The sequence below is a fragment of the Phyllobates terribilis genome, unplaced genomic scaffold (genome assembly GCF_046119375.1).
Source record: "Phyllobates terribilis strain yellow unplaced genomic scaffold, ASM4611937v1 Scaffold_7__3_contigs__length_470593459, whole genome shotgun sequence".
In the NCBI taxonomy this organism is placed as follows: domain Eukaryota; kingdom Metazoa; phylum Chordata; class Amphibia; order Anura; family Dendrobatidae; genus Phyllobates; species Phyllobates terribilis.
The window spans coordinates 154,312,943-154,334,654 of record NW_027362767.1 but is presented as its reverse complement, the minus strand read 5'-3'; the positions used below and the strand labels follow the sequence as shown (position 1 = coordinate 154,334,654).

Below are 21,712 nucleotides of genomic sequence, written 5' to 3'. Positions count from 1 at the left end.
ATTTGTCGTGATGCCACCTGTGGTGTCTGGTGAGGATCACCAGCGCTGCAACAGTCCTCTGAGGCAGGTGATAGGGCAGCTTGTGATGGGACGGCTCCCCACAGATGGAGCAGGCCTCAGGGCAGTGTAAAATGAATGGAGGTGCGCTGGGCGTTGTAGTGCAGGGAGGGAAATGGCGCCGTTGAAAGTAAGGGACGGAGGCAGTTCGATGCAGTCATCCAAGATTTACTCACAGTTCTTAGACAGTCCACAGGCGCACTGTACTGGTGCAAGCCTCCCACGTCGCGCTGCGTTCACCAGGCAGGGGTTCAATCCTTTCTCAGGCAGCTCGGGTGTACCTGGCAGAACCCCACTTTCTTATGTACCTTTCTAGACCGACTTCACGCTGGGTCTTTCTCCCTCCTGCCCTGCGCTTCCCACTGTGAATCCTGTTCGGGTGCTACGAGGTCCCCCCTGTCCGTCGGAGTTGCTCAGACCTGCTTGACCTTACTTGGATTGGAGTGAGGGTTTTGACTACTGGCTATAGAAGCCAGAAGCCTCCGGTTTTTCCAGCCGAGGCTTGAAGCTGCACGACTGGGCCAGGGGCCGGTCCCCTTCTTGCGGCCTAGATCCTCCTGACGCTTGGCAGGTTCGGGTTGTACGGGTGCCGCCTGCACTTGCCGTACCCCCTAGGATCCCTTCTGCAAAACGGAGCTTACTCCCTGCTCCCCTCCTGGGCCTCTGTCCTAGGCCCTTGTGGTGGAGCAGAGCTCCTAGAGAGACTCCGCTCCCTAACTGTTCCTACTGACACACTGTTCTCCAACTCCCACTGTTAAGATGTCTACCCTTTATATATCTACTGTATGAGTGCTCCCATGAACTACTTCCTCCACCCACACCCACTACTGGTTCCCCCTGCCTTTGGGTTCCCCCCACCCCAGCCAGGGTCAGGGCTCAGCAGAAAACTACATTGCGTCTTGCCCCTCCTGCTGGCCTGGGGTAGTGTAGTGTTGGATGCAGGTGTTGGGGTTCCGTGCAGCACTCCCTCCTTACCTGAGAGGAGACACCACACCTCTGGGTGAGGTGCAGTACCTCTGTGGCGACTGAACCCTCAGGGGCGCCACACAATCACAGCTGTGCCTGTGATTGCAATGCACTCCAGCGGGTTCAATATGCTTCTATGCGCATTCTGGGGGATACATACTGTCCCTCGCATATAATTTCCCTCACTGCCTCACAATGTCCATCACTCATGTTGCTTTATCTCACAATGTTGAAAAATGGAGCAGAGGACCATCGCTATAAAAAAACAATAATAGCCCCACCACCAAATATTTGTCAATTTTTTCTCTTTTTTTTCACCGACCAAGCAGAATATGGTAGTGTGAAATTTTATTTTCTTTCAATATATAGGATGTTTGATTCACTTCAGTGGTTTGACAAAAAAAAGTTTCCGTTTACAGAATTTTAGCTGAGCGATGCACTTTAAAGCATTACCTCTGCAGACCTGTGCGAGGCAACTTCTGAAGCATGTCTGTGTTGTTGTACGTTGTATTTTGTATGTGTTTTTGCCATTTTGGTGAGTACATTTTAATTTTTCTATAGTCTACTGCTATTGTGTCTTTTATGCTTAGGGTTCCTGTGTATATTGTATGTACTTTGAGTTGGGGTTTATCCATTTTAAGGATACTCCATGCCACGCCATCTATCCTTTAATATTAATTGTAGGGTTGTGTTATGTACACATTGTACATCACTGCTGTGAGATTACTTATGTTGGGCACTGTTAGTTAGACATTATATGTTGATATTATTTGGGCACTGATTAGGTTTGTCACCAAATCCCTAGCAACAAGTCTCTCCACGATTACTCAGATTTTAAGCAAAATTGGTATAAAAATAAAGGGAGATAATGGACGGCTTGGCCAGTGGTCTGTCTGATAGTCTCTTTGCTAAAGATACAAAGCCTAAAGTCACGGGTATGTCAAAGGTGACAGACAATTGCCCTGCAGTTGGTTGCAGGAGATCTCTACATTTGGCATTGCAGACAGCTTCTTAGATGAGAGGCTGTCTTTAGGATCTAGTGGCTACCTCACTCTGGTAATTACGCTCCCTGGCCTGGGTGTATATATATATCTGGTGTGTCTGAGAGGGAGTTGCCGGCTATATTCATTTCTACTTGTGAGGCTTAGCAGGAGGAGTACTTCGTCCTCTCTGGAGCTAGAGGCCGTGTGCACATTTGGAGTCATCTAAAACTAAGCTATTTTCCCCTGTTTTATCTACCCTTGTGTCACGCGCTGTCTAGCGCTAAGTATCCACGGTCTATTCTAGATGCTGCTGTAACTTTAACTGTGTTATTTCTCCTAGTACTGCATGACTTAAAGGGGTATTCGCATCTCCAAGATCCCATCCCAATATGTAGTAGGTGTAATAATAATAATATTAGCAAATATCTTCAATTAGAAATGTAATATAGTATTTTTGATTCGCTATCTCTCTTTCCTCATGTGCAGGCATCGCAGGACCTTAGGTATCCATGGTTACGACCACTAGCAGCTAGCTAGCAGCAACTGTGACTTTATCAGTGGACATAACCATGGATACCTAAGGTCCTGCGATGCCTGCACATGAGGTAAGAGACATAGCAAATCAGAAAAACTATACTACATTTGTAATTGGAGATATTTGCTAATATTATTATTAATACACCTACTACATATTGGGATGGGATCTTGGAGATGGGAATACCCCTTTAATGCCAGTTCTATTGCCGTGTCCTGGTGGATGTGAGTTAATGTGTGAGTCTCCTCCCCTAGCCTTTAAGTAGCCTCTCCTTCCACCAAGTGGTGCTGCTGATAGAGTTTCACTCTATACCTGGAAGCCGTGCTGTGCTGACCTGTTTATTGGTGCCGCTGAAGTCCTTTCATTTGTATTTCTCAGTGGAGGGAGGTGAGGGGGATAAGCACAGGGCTTGTGGAGGAGTTAGGGCTTAGGGTGGAGACCCAAACCTTCTCACCATCAGAGATACCTTCGGGGACAGGGCTATTCAGGGTTCCCAGTCTAGGGACAGACTAGTTTTCCCTGCTCACTCTGCCCGTATCTGTCATTTCCTCACCAGCATTCCCCTACACTGTGACACCTTGTTGTCTATAGTGTTTATTGGAGGTTGACTAGTGCTCATCTCCTCCCATCCCTAGCCGTAGCCGTACGCCAGGGAAAGTAGGGCGAGGTTTGCGTGCGGCGATTGCTGAAGAGGCAATATAGGGACGGTAGTTGAGACAGGGTGACGCTAGACCAGACTAGGAGGTCTCCACTTCCCCCTTTCCCTAGTGTCTGGGCTCCCTTTCCCTTTTCCCTCTGTGTTGCAATAACACTTGGCATGACATTATAGCCGGCCAAGCACGTTTTGAAAAGGGGAAAAAAAACAACTGACATTTTGTTTTTTTTTGTTTCTTTGTGTGTTTTTGGGCGTGCACCTTTTTTTTCCTTTCTCCCTTGGTATGGGTTCAGTTGCAGAGCTCACAGAGCAGTTCCGCCGTCTGTCTCTGGAGGTGAATGACCTCCGCTGTGAGGTTCAGCAGCATCAGCGGTTACAGGTCACCAATGTGGGGGTCTCTGCAGGTAGGCCTGTACAGCCTGAACCCAAGGTTGCCCTCCTGGGCAGCTTTTCAGGAGGTAGGTGTTACACGCATGCCATAAGGTTCAGATAGGGGCGAGACAGGTTATATGAATTCTTTGGAATCCTGGGGGAACCATTACTCAGGGCGACCATAGACCATGTCCTGCAGCTTCTCTCAGGCACACAGGGGTATTGACGCTCAAGCACAGACACGTAGGTTGTTTCACTTGCTGATCAAACACACTTGACAAGAGTCTGGACCATAGCCTTTCCAGTGCACCAAGTATTGTAGAGAACCACGCTGGAGATGAGAATCTACAATCTTTGAAATCTGGAACTCCAGATTACCATCAACCATTACTGGAGGCGGTGGTAGAGGTGAGGGCTCAAGAGGTTCCACATACCTTTTGAGTAAGGACCTGTAGAACACTTAAGGGAGTGAGGAAGTTCAAGACGAAACACTGCTGGGTTAATGACGGTGGTTATTTTATTGGGACCTTTTTTTGCTACCTATCCCTAGTAGGCAATGGACACACTTGTCCATGGATTTTATTACTGACCTACCGGTTTCTGCAGGCAAAACGGTGGTTTTGGTGGTGGTAGTAGATAGGTTCAGTAAAATAGTTCACTTCGTCGCATTACCTGCACTTCCAAATGCCAAGACACTTGCTCAGGTGTTCATAAATGAGATTGTGAAGCTTCACGGGGTTCCCTCCGATGTGGTGTCTGATCTGGGGACCCAGTTTGTTTCCAAGTTCTGGAAGGCATTCTGTTCTCGAATGGGAGTGCAGCTGTCCTTTTCCTCAGCTTTCCATCCTCAGTTGAATCAAGCATGTCAATCAGAACTTGGAGACATACCTCAGGTATTTCGTCTCTGAAAATCAGGAGGATTGGGCATCCTACATACCGCTGGCAGAATTTGCCATCAATAATCATCGGCAAGAATCCACTGGCAGGTCACCGTTCTTCGGTGCATACGGTTATCACCCACAGTTTGGTACCTTTAGTGGAGGGGGGCCTTCAGGAGTTCCTGAGGAGGAACGGTTTGCTTCGTCACTCTACTCGGTATGGCAGGGTGTTCTGTGTAATTTAAAGACTATGGGAGACAGTTATAAACATATGGCTGACAGAAAACGCTTGCCAGGTCTGGACCTTAATGTGAATGGCTTTGTGTGGTTGTCTACCAGGAATATAAGATTGAATCTTCTTTTTTGGAAACTGGGATCTAGGTTTATTGGTCCCAATAAAATAACCACCGTCATTAACCCAGCAGTGTTTCGTCTTGAACTTCCTCACTCCCTTAAGTGTTCTACAGGTCCTTACTCAAAAGGTATGTGGAACCTCTTGAGCCCTCACCTCTACCACCGCCTCCAGTAATGGTTGATGGTAATCTGGAGTTCCAGATTTCAAAGATTGTAGATTCTCATCTCCAGTGACGTCTCTACAATACTTGGTGCACTGGAAAGGCTATGGTCCAGAGGAGAGGATGTGGGTTTCAGCGTCACTCGTAGGAAGGGGGGGTAAAGTCACGGGTATGTCAGAGGTGACAGACAGTCGCCCAGCAGTTGGTTGAAGGAGATCTCTATGTTTGGCATTGCAGAAAGCTTCTTAGATGAGAGGCTGTCTTTAGGATCTAGCGGCTACCTCCCTCTGCTAATTAGCTCTCTGGCCTGGGTGTATATATACCTGGTGTGTCTGAGAGGGAGTTGCCGGCTATATTCATTTCTACTTGTGAGGCTTAGCAGGAGCAGTACTTCGTCCTCTCTGGAGCTTGAGACCGTGTGCATATTTGGAGTCATCTAAAGCTAAGCTATTTCCCCCTGTTTTGTCTACCCTTGTTGTCTATAGTGTTTAGTGGAGGAGGTTGACTAGTGCTCACCTCCTCCCATCCCTAGCCGTAGCCATACAACAGGGAAAGTAGGACGAGGCTCACGTGCGGCGATTGCTGAAGAGGCAATATAGGGACGGTCTGTTTCATTCACACAAAGAAATTTGGGACCTCCGTTCTTGAAAACGGTGGAGGACCCAACAAGCAGACCACCAGTGATCACATATTTATCACCCATTCCCTGAGTCTAACTTAATGTATATTTTTCTTGTTATGAAGGTGACTTCAGTCCATGTGGAGATACGAAGATCTGGAATGGGACCCTTGGAAAACCTTTGGTTCTATATAAATTACAAATCAAACCAGATTATGAAAAACTCGACCTGAGAAGCACAAATTACACATCAAGGAAGATACTACTGGAACACAATCTGAAGACCCCCAAAGAAAATAACCAAAATAATTCCCACAATAGATACCAGTTTAATACAAAAGATTCATCGGTTGTGATCCAGATATTACAGAAGGAAGATGAGGGTGATTACGAGCTCACGATCAAAAAGAAAGAAAAATACGAGGACATTTGTCACTCTGTGGTTAAAGTCTACGGTGAGTCCCATCTTCCTTTTCTTATCTAATAAGATGTGACAAGGCTGAGAAAGATGGGTGCAGGGCGAGATAACAAATTTTGATGTTTCCTACTTAAAGGAAAGTCATCACTAGTATTGGGACTATTAAACCAGTTTATCGGTCCAAACATGTACTGTGATTGTCAAAACCTTGCATTAGGTAGTAAATTCATTTATGTCACTGATGAGTCTCCAGCATGCGCAGATACAGCCAAAGACAGTACAACTTTCTTAATGGCACATATGTAGTGAGGTGAGGTGTACAGCCTTTTTCATCTTTGAAATACGCATGCGCCCATTGTCTACTCTTCCAGGTAGTGTAAGTGGATGCAACTGAATTGAAGGAAAAGATAATCAGGTGCACGGCATACGCAAGGAAGAGATTCGGACCCATCGAATCCCCAATATGTGCCCTTTATCACTCCCCCAGAGCCCTGGAGGACAAAGTTAAATTACCTGCAATGAGACTGTGGGCACAAAGTTGTCTAATACATCCACACTCTTAGAGTATGTACACACAAACTTTTTTGAGAGTTTTTTTTGTAGAAGAAACTAAGCAGAAACTCTCCAAATTCTCCTCAAAAACACTAAACCCCTCACAATCTTAGCGCTTAGGCTTAGTTTCCACTCCAAAAACTTGGCAAAAAGACTGATAAACTCTTAGGTCAAGTTCACAAGAGTGTGTGAATTCTGGGGCCAGCTCTGTACACACATTTGCATTGTGGATAGGCACACATCATCAGCAGTCCTGAAGGACTCTCCCAATTTTTCAGACACTATCGTAGAAAATAGACTAGACTTCCTATTGAGGCCGTTACCGTACACCTCTCTGTGCGCTCCGAACTGTGCTCATTTCTGCAGGAGCTTCGCGGTTCAGACTGGTGTTTTGTGTTTTGAGCAATCTGTAGGGGTCTTGACCCTATTGATCAGCAGCCTTTTGTAGCCCATATATGAAAACTTTTTGCGAATGATAGCTACTAGTGATGGGCGAGCGTGTTCGTCACTGCTCAATACTCGAGTGCGGAGTATCACGTGGTGCTCGAGTGCTCGGTCATTCGTATTATCTGAGCTGAGCGGAGAGAGAGAATTTTTCCATCCTCCAGAAAAATGCTGGAGTTTGCCATTCAGTTCCATTTTGCTCGCTGGTGGAGTCGAGCACGTCCGAGCATCCGACCTGCTCTATTTGAGCATTCGACACTAATAGCTAACCTTTAAATATCCATATACTCCCAACTCTAATGTCGGCAAGTATACGCTATGTGTACACACACAATTTAAAGTCACATTATCTCTTTGGCAAAACACATGAGATGATCAGTCTTGCGAATTAGTCCAAGTGTTCTCTATGTGTAATCTGGTGAGCACACAGACTGAAATTACGAGGGTCTTAAAGGTTCTGTGGGGTCCAGCAATTCACTTCAGAACCTAATATTGGCCAAATGGATCTAACAACTTCATTCTTACTGTCCTGCAGCAGGTAACTGACTTTAGCTATGGATTGCAGGTAGGGAAAACTTTGTAAAAAAAAAAAAAGGAGAATATTGCAAAATCTAAAAAAAATATATTATTTGCTGATTACTTAACATGGTATTACATTTTATTGGAACAGAACGGATCTCCAATTTGACAGTGAGTGTAACAGAGGATTCCCAGAATGACACCTGCAGGGTCACCATGACGTGTCTGATGCACACCGGGACAAACGTGACATTCAGCTGGATGAGAGATGATAAGCCCCTGAGTCATGGCGGCAGCACATTAGAGATCAGCATCACCAATGAGAATGCTAACAGCACCTTCCGGTGCACCGCCAAAAATGTTGTAAGCGAGGAGTCAAGCGAGCATAAATTATCGTCTGCGTGTAATACTGGTCAGGGTAAGACCCAAGGAAAATATATATAAGGGGGATAAAAGAGGTGCCCGGTAGCCTTGTACTTTAAATACCTACCTTAAAATTTCACATTGGAGTAGGAGTTATTACAGACGCTGTGAAAAAGTAATTACAGCAGCACAGAGTGTTTTAGGTGTAACAATATTAGTGTGGCCAATGGATGTGTTCAAATATTTGGAGGATACAGTGCTTGGATACAGCACTCTGTGAACAGCCAGCTTCTTTAGCAATGACCTTTTTGTGGCTTACCCTCCTTGTGGAGTGTGTCAATGACTGCCTTCTGGACATCTGTCAAGTCAGCAGTTTTCCCCATGATTGTGGAGCCTACTGAAACAGACTAAGGGACCTTTTTTAAGCCTTTGCAGGTGTTTTTTGCTAATTATTCTAATTTACTGAGATAATGACTTTTGTGTTTTCATTGGCTGTAAGCCATAATCATCAACATTAACAGAAATAATCACTTGAAATAGATCACTCTGTGTGTAATAACTCTATATAATAGGAGTTTCACTTTTTGTATTGAAGAACTGAAATAAATTTATTTTTTGATGATATTCTAATTTAGTAAGAAGCACTAGTATATATATATGTAGGGGTGATAGAAAGTGGCTATGAGGATGTGAAACCAAAATGCTGGAGATTTTTGGTCGCACGCTCAGGATGTCCTATGACCTGGAGAAAGCTTTATATTTTAGGAGAAACCCTTTAAAGAGACCAGTGCTCCTACAAGGTGCCACTAGTAATGCTTTTTGTCTTCTTTTTCCTCTGTAGGTACCAGTAATTATGGCCTAATTGTTTATATTTTGCTTCCAACATTAATCGGAGTTATTATAGTAATTGTGGTGCTAATTTTGATAACGAAAAAATACAACAGGGGTAAGTGGGGCGCGACTCTTCTCCGCCTACCAGTTCCATTCTCATATTGCTTAGTGAAAATATCCAAAATCTCAAAATATCTTAGTGAAAATATGTCCAAATAGTATTCGTATGACTTCTATTAGTATGCCTAATAGCCCTATGCCTTTTTGAACACAGAACTGAGAGCAAGGAGGTTGTATCACGGCACATTTGCCACCTAAGACTGTCGGAAATATGGCTGACATACTGTATGGGACATATAAGCGCGGCCAGGGTCGGACTGGGGTGTCTGGGGCCCAAAGGAGGTGCTGACCCTAGGGGCCCACCATACAGCTATATGTAAATACCTGTTAGCCATTATTCCCATTACAGTGGAGCATAGACTGTACATTACCGGCGGCTCCTACACATCTACACAATACTAATAACACTAACATTACCACTGGTGACGTTATACACAGGAGCTCTGTATATAGTGTACAGGTAATACAGGGATCACTGGTGACATTATACACAGGAGTCCTGTATATAGTGTGTTTTTTTAATATGTATATATATAAAAATGTTATCAAATTTGCGGTATAGTATAGTGTTATGAGTGTCCATATTATGCCCTATTGTTCACAGCACCATCCTAGTGCTCTTTAACATATTGGGTGAAGTACGAATATACCATCGAGAAAAATCATACAGTTGCTATAGGGACCATGTTCAGAGCAAAACTTATAATATGCTTGTGTTTTTGTTTTTTTATTTAATCATGATAGGCATGTCCTCAAAACAATGCAGCCATCCACAAAGTTACCCCCAAAGTAGACCACCAGCCCCCGAACCAGTATCAGCACAAACACATGAAGCCACCCACACATTGTACTCCATAGTCCAGAAACCTGAGGTATGTGGGGTATATTCATTCATACAGAGCTGTAAAAAAGTTTTTGACCCCCTTAATGTCTACTATTAACTCACATGGATCACTGGTTTCCCCAAAATATGGAATTGGATAAATTGATGCCCACTTCTTGCGATCTCTAAGCCACTGCAACGTCATGATGTCGCAGGGGCCTTTTAATCACAATAGGGACCTAGGATGCCGGCATGAGACATCATGGCATTATAAGGGCCTAGTAATCATAAGAGAGCCAAGCAAGGAAGTTCGAATGCCGGCATCTGGGGACCTCTTGTGATTACTAGGCCCCCTTGATGTCATGACATCACATGAGGCCTACTCAAATGCCGGCATCCTGGACACCTCTTGTGATTACTAGGCCTCTGCGACTTCATGACATCATATGAGGTCTAGTCATTAGGATCTCAGACTATGTTGTGATGTCATGGGTGAGGGCCTAGTAATAAGAAGAGGCGCACAGGATGTCGCCATTCAAGTGCCGGCCATAGAGGCTTGAATGCTGGCATCCTGGGCACTTCTTGTGATTTCTAGGCCACTGTAACATCATGATGCCGCCGGAGGGACAGGTAATCACAGCAGAGAACTAGGATGCCGGCATCCAAGTGGGCCTCATGAGACATTATGGCGTTATAAGGGTCTAATAATCACAAGACACGTTTATTATGCCAGCAATCGACTGCCAACCAAGGAGCTTCAAATGCCTACATCCTGGGAACCTCTTGTGATTACTAGGTCCCTTGATGACATGATATAATATGAGGCCTACTCGAATGCTGACACCCTCGGCACCTCTTGTGATTACGAGGCCTCCGCAATGTCATTACATCACATGAGGCCAACTTGAATGCCGACATCCTGGGCACTTCTTGTGATTATTAGGCCTCCACGACTTCATTACATCGAATGAGGCTAGTTGCTAGGATCTAATGCGACGTTACGATGTCATGGGTGGGCTCCTAGTAATTAGTAGAGGTGCCTAGAATACCGACATTTGAGTGCCAGCCAAGGAGGTCCGAATGCTGGCATCATCGGAACTTCTAGTGATCTTTAGGCCACGGCATCATCATGATGTTGTGGAAGCCTTTTAATCAAATTTGTAAAGTGCTGCGGAATATGTTGGCACTATAAAAATAAAAATTATTATTATTATTATTATTATTATAATCACAACAGGGACAAAGGATGCCAGCATGAGACGTCATGGCATAGTTAGGGTCTTAATCACAAGAGAAGTCCATTATGCCAACATTCAAGTGCCAACTAATGAAGTTTGAATGCTAGCATCTGGGAGCTTCTTGTGATTACAAGGCCTCATGTGATGTTATGATGTCACGGGAGAGGGCCTAGTAATCAGAATAGACACCAAGCATGCCGAGATTCAAGTGCTGGCCATGGAACCTCGAATGCCAGTATCCTGGGCACTTCTTGCGATTTCTAGCCCACTGCAACGTCATGATGTCGCAAGGCCTGGTAATCACAACAGAGAACTAGGATGCTGGCATTCAAGTAGGCCACATGAGACGTCATTGCATTTTAAGGGCCCAATAATCAGAAGAGACATTCGTTATGTCAGCATTTGAGTGCTAACCAAGGAACTTATAAAATAATACTGGAATCTTGGCGCCTTTTGTGATTACTAGGCCCACTTGATTTCATGACATCATATGAGGCCTACTCAAATGCCGGCATCTTGAGCACCTCTTTTGATTGCATAAAGTCTATCCTTTAGGATCTCATATGACGTTGTGATGTCATAGGTGGGGGCCTTGTAATCAGTAGAGGTGCCCAAAATGCCAGCATTCGAGTCCTGGCCAAGGAGGTTTGAATGCCGGCATCCTGGGCACTTCTTATGATTGCTAGGCCACTGCAACATCATGATATCACCTTTTAATCACAACAGGGACGTAGGATGCTGGCATGAGACTTTATGGCATTATAAGGGCCTGGTAATCACAAGAGACATCCATTATGCCTGCATTTGAGTAGGTCTCGTGTGACATCATAAGGTCGCTGGGGCCTAGTAGTCACAAGAGGCATCCAGGAAGCCAGCATTCGAGTGCCAGCCAAGGAAGTTTGAATGCCAGCATTCAGGGCATCTCTTGTGATTACCAGGCCCTTACAATATCATCATATCACTTGAGGCCTAGTCACATTAAGCTCACACTGCCTTAATGTTGATGTTGACAACACTCTGGAGTCTTGCAAATCTTTTTGCTCCATCATAGTATTAGAAAAAGTGACCCTAAATAAAGATAAGGCTTTTTTCCACCTTGAATATTTATATCACTTAGATGGGGGTCACACCTCTTGGAAGTGCACCTACATAGAAAATGAGGGAAGGGAGAGGTGGCTGCCCATGCGCCAAAGGAAGTAGACAAGGAGAGAGGCAGCAAGACAAGTGCAACTGTCCTGATATCTTCATCTTGGCTTCTCTGTTTTCTCTTACATTTTTAAGAATCGAAGTACATATGCTGTTGCATCCAATAGCCAGCCTTTTTCATCGGTGTATGAGCTGGCCGGTCCTTGCAGAGACGATGCTCAATCACAGAATATAAGCAACGAGGAGACCAGAGTTTGTAAGTAAAATGCTGCCCTGTTATTATTTAATGATGGCCATGTGTCATGCGATCCCCAGTGTGACTACCAGTCCTGTACAAGCTACACTGTGCAGACAGGAAGTCAATCTATGACTTCCTGGGAAGTACAGGATGCAATCCATTCTGGCAGTTGTGTTAGTTACCTAGTTACATAGGTTGAAAAAAGACCTAGGTCCATCAAGTTCAACTTTTCTCCACCAATTATAAATGATCTGTCATTAGTTGGCAATTGGTAGGAGCAGGAGCTATGTAATGAGGTTATTCCCCGTTTGAAAAGACGCATCATGGGAAATGGAAAAAGGCAACCAGATGGTGGACAGCCCAAATATCAACTAAAACAGATGACTTGATAAATCCTAAAATTCTGGTTGTATTCAGCCATCACTAGGGGGAGCTCACTGCATGCGGAATAAAACAATATTAATGTTATGACTGCCAAAGCACATTCATACGGGTAACGTCAGGGGCGGATTAAGAGTAGCCAGGACCCCGGGCCGTTTAGAAGGCATGGGCCCCCCCAGGTACCTGATGTATTTACGTGACATGTCACATGATCCCCTTTGATAGATCATGTGATAGGTCATGTGAGTAACACACAGGTGCTCTGGTGCACATCTGTAGAGGAAAATGACAGAGATAGTTGAGTACCATACATAATAGAGCAGGGGTGGGAGATTACTTTTCCAGAGGAGCCACATGAAAGACCGTGACTGTTGTGGAGGCCGAACCAATAGGCTGAAATTAATTATGCTCAATATTAATATTAACATATTAAATTATAATTATTTTTATATTAATTGTATGACTTAATATTGAGCAGAATTAAGTATGCTGGCATCCCCCCTATAGACAGTATGAGCCCCCACACAGCCTCTCTATATACAATATGAGCCCACACATAGCCCCCACAATCAACAACCAAAGCAGTCAACCTATGGGGCCCTTATACATGTAAACCATAACAAAAAAAAAACGTAAAAAATTCTCTCTTTATTTAGTTAATTTAAAAACCCATATATATGTATAGACCCTATATGGCCTGAACAGTTGTGCACTTAGCTTAATGGCATCTTCTTCTGGCGCGTTTCCCCCTCTTTTGGTCATTCAGGGGTTCATCAGGGAATTTCTTCAATCAGGACAAGAAAAGGAAACTATAAGCCGTACTGCAATAGGAATAACAGCTCACGGGCCCAGGCAATATGCCCCACATAGCCCCTACATACAATATGTGCCCCCATATAGACCCCCTATATACAGTATGAGCCCCCACATTGCCCATACATACAGCATGAGCCCTGTACATATAGTATGAGCCCACACACAGCCCCTTACATACAGTATGAACCTCATGTAGCCCCCAATATACAGTATGAGCCCCCACATAGCTTCCTAGATACAGTATGAGCCCCCACATAGCCTCCTATATACAATATGAGCCCCCACATAGCCTCCTATATACAGTATGAGCCCTCACATAGCTTCCCATATACAGTATGAGCTCCATATAGCCTCCTGTATACAATATGAGCCTGCACATAGCTCCCTATATACAGTATGAGCCCCACATAGCCTCCTGTATACAGTAAGAGCCCGCAAATAGCCCCTTATACACAATATGAGTTCTCACATTGCCCATACATACAGCATGAGCCCTGTACATATAATATGAGCCCAAACACAACCCCGTACATATAGTGTGAGTTCATACATAGCCCCCTACATACAGTATGAACCTCATGTAGCCCCTAATATAAAGAATGAACCCATCACATAGCTCCCTATATACAGTATGAGCCCCAACATAGCCTCCTATATAGAGTATGAGCCCTCACATAGCCTCCTATATACAGTATGAGCCCCCATATAGCCTCCTGTATACAATATTAACCTGCACATAGCTCCCTATATACAGTATGAGCCCCACATAGCCTCCTATATACAGTATGAGCCCTCACATACAGTAACTTCCTATATACAGTATGAACCCCCCACATAGCAACCTATATACAGTACGAGCCTTCACATAGCCCATATATATAGGCACACATCCCATACACAAATGAATAAAAAAAAAACACATACTCACCTCGCTCCCGTTCCCCTGGTGCTCTGCTCCGGTCCCTGAGGCTACACTTATATTCGTGGTGCGAACATGCAGGCATGCAGCGGCTGATGATGTCATCGCGCCAGCAGGTCACAGCAGAGGTGACAGGAGTTCCCCTGGAGCTCCGCTGCATTGTCGGTAGCGATACGGCGCACAAAATATTATAATGAGGTCAATCTTGCCATGGACCACCCCGGAGCCTCGGGAGGTAGCCCAGATTGCCCTCATTATAGTCTGCCTATGGGTAACTCACAAACCAGGGAGACAAACACTTGAATCTGACAGGGACCTGTTCATATTAGGAAAAGCCCTTCTTTGTCCCTGCCTGACCGCAGAGGTTGGCACCCTGAGATAACGCAATGGCGCCCCCACTTGACGACGGCTTACTCTGAATGTCCTTAGCAGCTCCCAGGATCGCTAAAGTAGCAGTTTTCTAAGGACTAAAGGAATCACACACAAAACAACTGCAACCAACACAAACTACAGCAAAGTGAATGAATCCAACAAAGTCTATCACCAGCAGGAAACACCAGTAGGGGAAAGTATTTAAAGCTGAACCTGAAATGTGATAGGACAGACAAGCAGAGTAAATGAAAAACACCTGTTACCCAACACGAACAAACAAAGATAACAGAAGTAAAACACCCAAACAAAAAGTGTATCTGCTGTGGCTCAGAGGAAAGAGACACCGACCACAGAACCCAAAATCAAGGGTTCGAATCCAGAAGCATGACAACTAATAATGCCAGGGCTCTCACAGTTACTTTTTGCAGTGACTCTCCGCTCTATATAGGGACCAGGACCGGACTGGCCCATCAAGAATGTGCTCGGTCTGACTGTTTACCAGTGAAATGGAAACCCACATGCCATGACAACCATATCTCCGTGTAGCATATATGATCTTAGCAGAGACAGTATTATAAGCCCTTACATTACTGATACGGTGATTGTTATTCACTTGGGGAATATTATTTTCCGTACTGAAAGAACTGACGGAGGCGGCTTCAAAGCTTTGCTTCAGGAAATAAGACATCAGCCACATCCTCTGATTTTCAAAACACGTCTCCTACTACAATACGACCTGCGTAACACAGCGTGGAGGTGAATGGCTCCACCGGCGCAAGTACTAGGATCTGAGCAATTGTCTCCATTGCTGGCAGGGGAGGAATCACCGGACGCAGGCAGCAGAATAGTTCCCATTTGTTTTCTTTGAATGTCAGTGGAGTCCTGTACTATTCACAAACTCCCTAGTAATGTACACCGAGCCGCCATAGCATTAAAACCACAAAGAGGTGAAGAGAATAACATTATCAGGGGACAATGGCGTCTATATGGGGTGGGGAAATAATTAAATGTAAAGACCTGAGAGACTCTGACAATGGCCAAAATGTCATATGTATACGAATGGATCAGTGCATCTACAAAACAGCGGGTATTGTGAGATGTTCCCAGTATACAGCAGGTCTTGTGGGGTGTTCCCGGTATACAGCAGGTCTTGTGGGGTGTTCCCGGTATACGACAGGTCTTGTGTGGTGTTCCCAGTATACAGCAGGTCTTGTGTGGTGTTCCCGGTATACGACAGGTCTTGTGGGGTGTTCCTGGTATACGGCAGGTCTTGTGGGATGTTCCCGGTATACGGCAGATCTTGTGGGGTGTTCCCAGTACACAGAAGGTCTTGTGGGGTGTTCCCGGTATACGGCAGGTCTTGTGGGGTGTTCCCAATGTACGGCAGGTCTTGTGGGGTGTTCCCGGTATACGGCAGGTCTTGTGGGGCGCTCTCAGTATACGGCTGGTCTTGTGGGGTGTTCCCGGTTTTTTGGCAGGTCTTGTGGGGTTTTCCTGGTATATGGCAGATCTTGTGGGGGGTTCCTCGTATACGGCAGGTCTTGTGGGGTGTTCCCGGTATACGGCAGGTCTTGTGGGGCGCTCTCAGTATACGGCAGGTCTTGTGGGGTGTTCCCGGTATACGGCAGGTCTTGTGGAGTTTTCCTGGTATATGGCAGATCTTGTGGGGTGTTCCTCGTATACGGCAGGTCTTGTGGGGTGTTCCAGGTATACGGCAGGTCTTGTGGGGCGCTCTCAGTATACGGCAGGTCTTGTGGGGTGTTCCCGGTATATGGCAGGTCTTGTGGGGTGTTCCCAATGTACGGCAGGTCTTGTGGGGTGTTCCCGGTATACGGCAGGTCTTGTGGGGTGTGCCTGGTATACAGCAGGTCTTGTGGGGTGTTCCTGGTATACAGCAGGTCTTGTGGGGTGTTCCTGATATACAGCAGGTCTTGTGGGGTGTCCCTGGTATACGGTGAGTCATGTGGGGTGTTCCTGGTATACGGCAGGTATTGTTTGGTGTTCCCGGTATATGGCAGGTCTTGTAGGGTGTTCCTGGTATACGGCAGGTCATGTGGGGTGTTCCTGGTATACGGCAGGTCTTGTGGGGTGTTCCCGGTATACGGCAGGTCTTATGAGTTGTTCCCAGTATATGTCAAGTTTTGTAGGGTGTTCCCGGTATACGGCAGGTATTGTGGGATGTTCACGGTATACGGCAGGTCTTATCAGTTGTTCCCAGTATACGGCAGGTCTTGTACAGTGCTCCCGGTATACGGCAGGTCTTGTGGGGTGTTCCTGGTATACGGCAGGTCTTGTGGGGTGTTCCTGGTATACGGCAGGTCTTATGGGGTGTTCCTGGTATACGGCGGTCTTGTAAGGTTTTCCTGGTAAACATCATGTCTTGTGGGGTGTTCCTGATATACGACAGGTCTTGTGCGTAGTTTCCAGTATACGACAGGTCTTGTGGGGTGTTTTCAGTATACAACATGTCTTGTGGGATGTTCTCCGTACACATTGGTTAGTACAAACCAAAATTGATCTAAGGAAGCAACCAGCAACAAAACAAGATGATGGGCATCAAAGGTTCAGTGGTGTGTGGGGAGCTAAGACGCCAGTCTGGTCTGATCCTATAAAAGAGTGATTGTACCATAAATTACTGATAAATGTATGGGGCTATGTCAGTGTGCCCATAGATGTCCACCACCAAAAGTGATCATCTGAACTGGACCATGAAGCAATGGAGGAATGTGATCTGGTTCCATGAACCCAAGAAGACACTTTAATAGTGGTCCTCTTTTCAGAAGAACCTCCGACATTTTCTAGTTCTCCTTACCGCTGACCACAAGGAATCTAAGCAGCAACGTTCTCCCCCACCTCCCTCAGCAGTCTATTGCTAGAGTTCCCCTTTACTGTATATTATTAGTCTCTGCATTATAGTAATCTAGTAATCGTTGAATGTTTTTTTTTACTATTTCAGAGAAATTAAACATCAGCAGATTCTTCAATAGGTGAACAAAAAACAGATGTTGAACCAAACCGCACTACTAACAAGAAATTCCATGAAAATGAACCCGGGTCCAAAACTGATGTGTGAAAAAAAACCTGATACTTTTCTCTCTTTTTTTTAATGCATTTTATGACAATTTTTTATGTAATTTATTGTGGAAGCAAATTAAAAAAAATAAAAAATATTTTCAACTAGTATTTAAAGAGGGGAATGGTGGAGTTCCCCTTTACGTTCAGATGCAGTGATTGCCCCTATATTATGTGGCTAAGTATCTGCTCACCCTAATTAAATTAATTGGTAACGGGATCAGTAAGAACTGATGCAATCATCCACTCATTGAGAGCTTCTCCCAACACAAAGTGGACAATTCCTTGAGGAGTATGACGGGACGTCTCTTATGCTGTATTATTAAGCCATCCTTTATTGTACACTTGCTTGTGATTTTTTTTACTATGGTTTATGTCACACTTTTGCATAAAGTTAAAAAAAAATCCTATATACAAATGAGTTCCTGTGCGGTCAGATGTTGTACGGTACACATCACAATCACAGATGTTCCTGTATGTTTGATGCTTATTAGTGCCTGTAAAAGTTTCCTTGAACTTTTTAATACACATAGGTTTTTTATGTTAAAGTGAACCTGTCAGGTCCCCTGTGCCGTCCAACCCAGCAGCATTCACCTATGTATGACTAAATTCCCTGCCTAACCAGCCCTGCATAATGTTATTTAGTTTAATTAATGTTTTTAAAAAGCATTTATAAGGTGCGCTTTTCCTATGCTAATTAGGGCTTTGACTAGTCAATGGGGCGTTAGTTTTCCCAGACTACTCGGCACTCTTTCCATGTGATCACACCCCTATGGGCATAATTTTCACGAGTCATCATCAGCTCATGCAGATCTCGCACATACGAGCCGCTCATTTCGGCAGCGTCACTGTACCTCTGTAGCCGGGTGTACGCGTCCCAGCTTCAGAGGCACGCTGCGCTTGACCGGAAGCCATCTTCTGAACTTCCGGCCATGCACAGTGCGATCTGAAGCAGTGGGGGACATGATTTAAGTGGTTGTCTAAATAATTATATGATGATATAATCATAAGGGCGTTCATGACCGAGCATCTGTATGAAGCCTTACATCACCAAGCACAATACTGAGCATCAGATGTAGTTGTGTAAAGCCACCACCCTGGACTCCGGAGGAGACAGGTTCTGTGAAGTGATGGATCACACTTGATGGATGAGTCTGGGTTTGGTGAATGCTAGGAGAACGTTACCTGCCTGACTGCATTGTGTCCGTTGGTGAAGGAGGGATAATGCTATGGGCTTGTTCCTCATGGGTGGGACTCAGACAATTAGTTCCAGTGCAGGAAAATCTTAATGACGTTGTGGAAAATTGCAGCTTCCAGGTTTGTAGGAACAGTTTGGGGAACGCCCTTTTCTGTTACATAAAGACATAGCCAAGGTAGTGTGGTGGAAGAACATGACCAACATCTAGACTGGAGATTGCGAGCCCAGCCCTCTCCCTCACAAATGGACAAAAATTCCAACAGTCCTCTCCAAAATCTTGTAAAATTCCTTATCAGAAGAGTGGAGGCTGCTATATCTGCAAAGGGAACGACTCGATATTAATGTCTACAGATATATAATCGGAGGTGAGAAAAGTTCCTTTAATGAGCCAAGTTTTTTAACAGGTTAAGCTGGAAAATGCAATAAAAATATATCGGTTAACGGTTGATGTGGCCATCTGGGGAAGTGACTAATGGTGCAGAGAGGAAGCGTTGTACAATACATTGAGTATGAAGAATGAGGATGGATATTATTACTATTGCACAATGTGGCTCATTATGGGATAGAGATCAGAACATCACTCAGTAGAATACGATCCTAGGGAATGTTTTTCCTATACATACTCATTATAGTCTGTGGGGAATTTGACATGTCAATGCTTGTTTTTAGTGGAGACATTGGGAACAGAAATGCTGACCCCACTCCCGCAGGTGCAGTAATCTGCATTCAGAAAATAATGCTGGAAAGGTTGCAATTGAGTCTACACCAGTTTTTAATGCGAATCACTGATCAAACCCACCAGGGGCGGACACTGACAGCTTGGGGCCCCTGTGCAAGAAATGTGTCTGGTCCCCACTCCGTAGCCGGCATGCTGCTTATGATTAGGGCAATCTGGCAATGAGACCCCCGAAACCTTGGGCTACGTGCAATAGGCCAGGTTTCCCTCACTCTTGCCACCCTGCAAGCAGGGGCGAACATAGAAATCACAGGGCCCCATAGTAAAATTTTGATTTGGGCCTCCCCACACCTCTAAAAAATATTTATATATTTTCACTGAGATACATATGTGACACCCCAGGGGTCTGGTTGCCACAGCAATAGAGATATTATGTCTGAGAGCAAGTGGGAGGTTTCTCTGGTCAGGAGCCCTAAGCATGCAACACGGCCCACCCAGACCTGGGAGGGGAGGAATCTGCCCTTATAAACTGGGTCTGGGGCAGGATTAGACAGTGAAGTCCCAGACAGACACACAGTCAGGTCTGGAGGACAGCAGACACAGGGAAAGTGACAACAGGAGCTTTGTAGGAGCAGGAGTGAGTGCCAGAGGCTGGAAGCTAGAAAGCTCGCCTTGGCTGAAGACACTAACCCGGACACGGAGTCCGAGGCTGTGGGGACATCCAGGTCCAGCAGCAGAATCCAACCGGCAGGGGATTCCATGTCCTCTGGCCTTAGAAACCCAAAGGCACGGTCACAAGCAAGGGACCAGCACCGCCATCGTGAAGCGAAGGCTGACGGAAGGCCCCAAGTCACCGGCCATACGGGTGAGCACCACACGGTATACTCAGGGACGTGGGCTACTTCTACCCGCATAGAGCAAGGTAGCCAGGAAAGAGTGCAGATAGTCGGGGAGGCCTACAACTCCACCTGGCCAGGGGAGATCCTGCTTGCTCACAGACTGACCAGGCCCCTACTGCTAACCAGTACTCCCGGGAGGGTCTGCTTTATACCATCAGTAAAGGCCCTGAACTGCACCACACGTCTCTGTGATTCCTTGCCGCACCAGCACCATTACTACTGGGACGCTCACACCATCACTCCCATCATCCACCTTAGCTGCCCTGAGGCAATACTTCTCCCGTGGGGAGTTATCCCATACTCGGCTGCGCAAACAACATCAGCCTCAGCGGTCGGCAGCGCAGCGGCGGTCCCCACTGACCGCAATCCACGGGTGGCGTAGTCGGACATTGTTATTACTTAAGGCCGCCACTGGTTTGACCGCCCTGGGCACGGACCGGGTCACCGCCACGGAGAACTACAACCCCCAGCGATCCGGCTCCGGGTATCCTCCTGCACAGCACAGGCCCAGGGGGCGCGTCACATACACACACATATACATAAACATATACGGTACATACACTGTACATACACATACTATACATATATATACTGTACATACACATATACCATACACACACACACATATACTGTACATACATATATACTGTACAGACACACATACTGTACATACACACATATACTGTACAGACACATATACTGTACAGACACACATACTGTACTGTACATACACGCACATACCGTACACACATATGCATACATATATACCGTACATATACACACACATACTGTACATACACAAACTGTACATATACACATACTGTACATACAAATAAACTGTACATACATACACAAACTGTACATACACACACATACCGTACATACACCCACATATGCATACACATATACCGTACATACACATACATACCGTACATACACCCACATATGCATACACATATACCGTACATACACATACATACCGTACATACACACACATACCGTACATACACCCACATATGCATACACATATACCGTATATACACACATATACCGTACATACACACACATACCGTACATACACCCACATATGCATACACATATACCGTA

At 45.4% G+C, this 21,712-nt stretch overlaps 2 protein-coding genes across 2 annotated transcripts in view; one reads left to right on the top strand and one right to left on the bottom strand.

Moving 5' to 3' along the window:
• Nucleotides 1-21,712, bottom strand: part of LOC141152993 (SLAM family member 9-like) — a 78,635-nt gene that overhangs the window by 45,439 nt on the left and 11,484 nt on the right. The gene's annotated exons all lie outside the window — the stretch shown is intronic.
• Nucleotides 1,464-17,943, top strand: LOC141152992 (signaling lymphocytic activation molecule-like). The gene is made up of 7 exons (XM_073637658.1): nt 1,464-1,558; nt 5,706-6,035; nt 7,665-7,931; nt 8,718-8,822; nt 9,572-9,699; nt 12,170-12,290; nt 17,717-17,943. Coding segments are annotated over exons 1-7 (1,002 nt in total). The 5' UTR covers nt 1,464-1,509; the 3' UTR covers nt 17,719-17,943.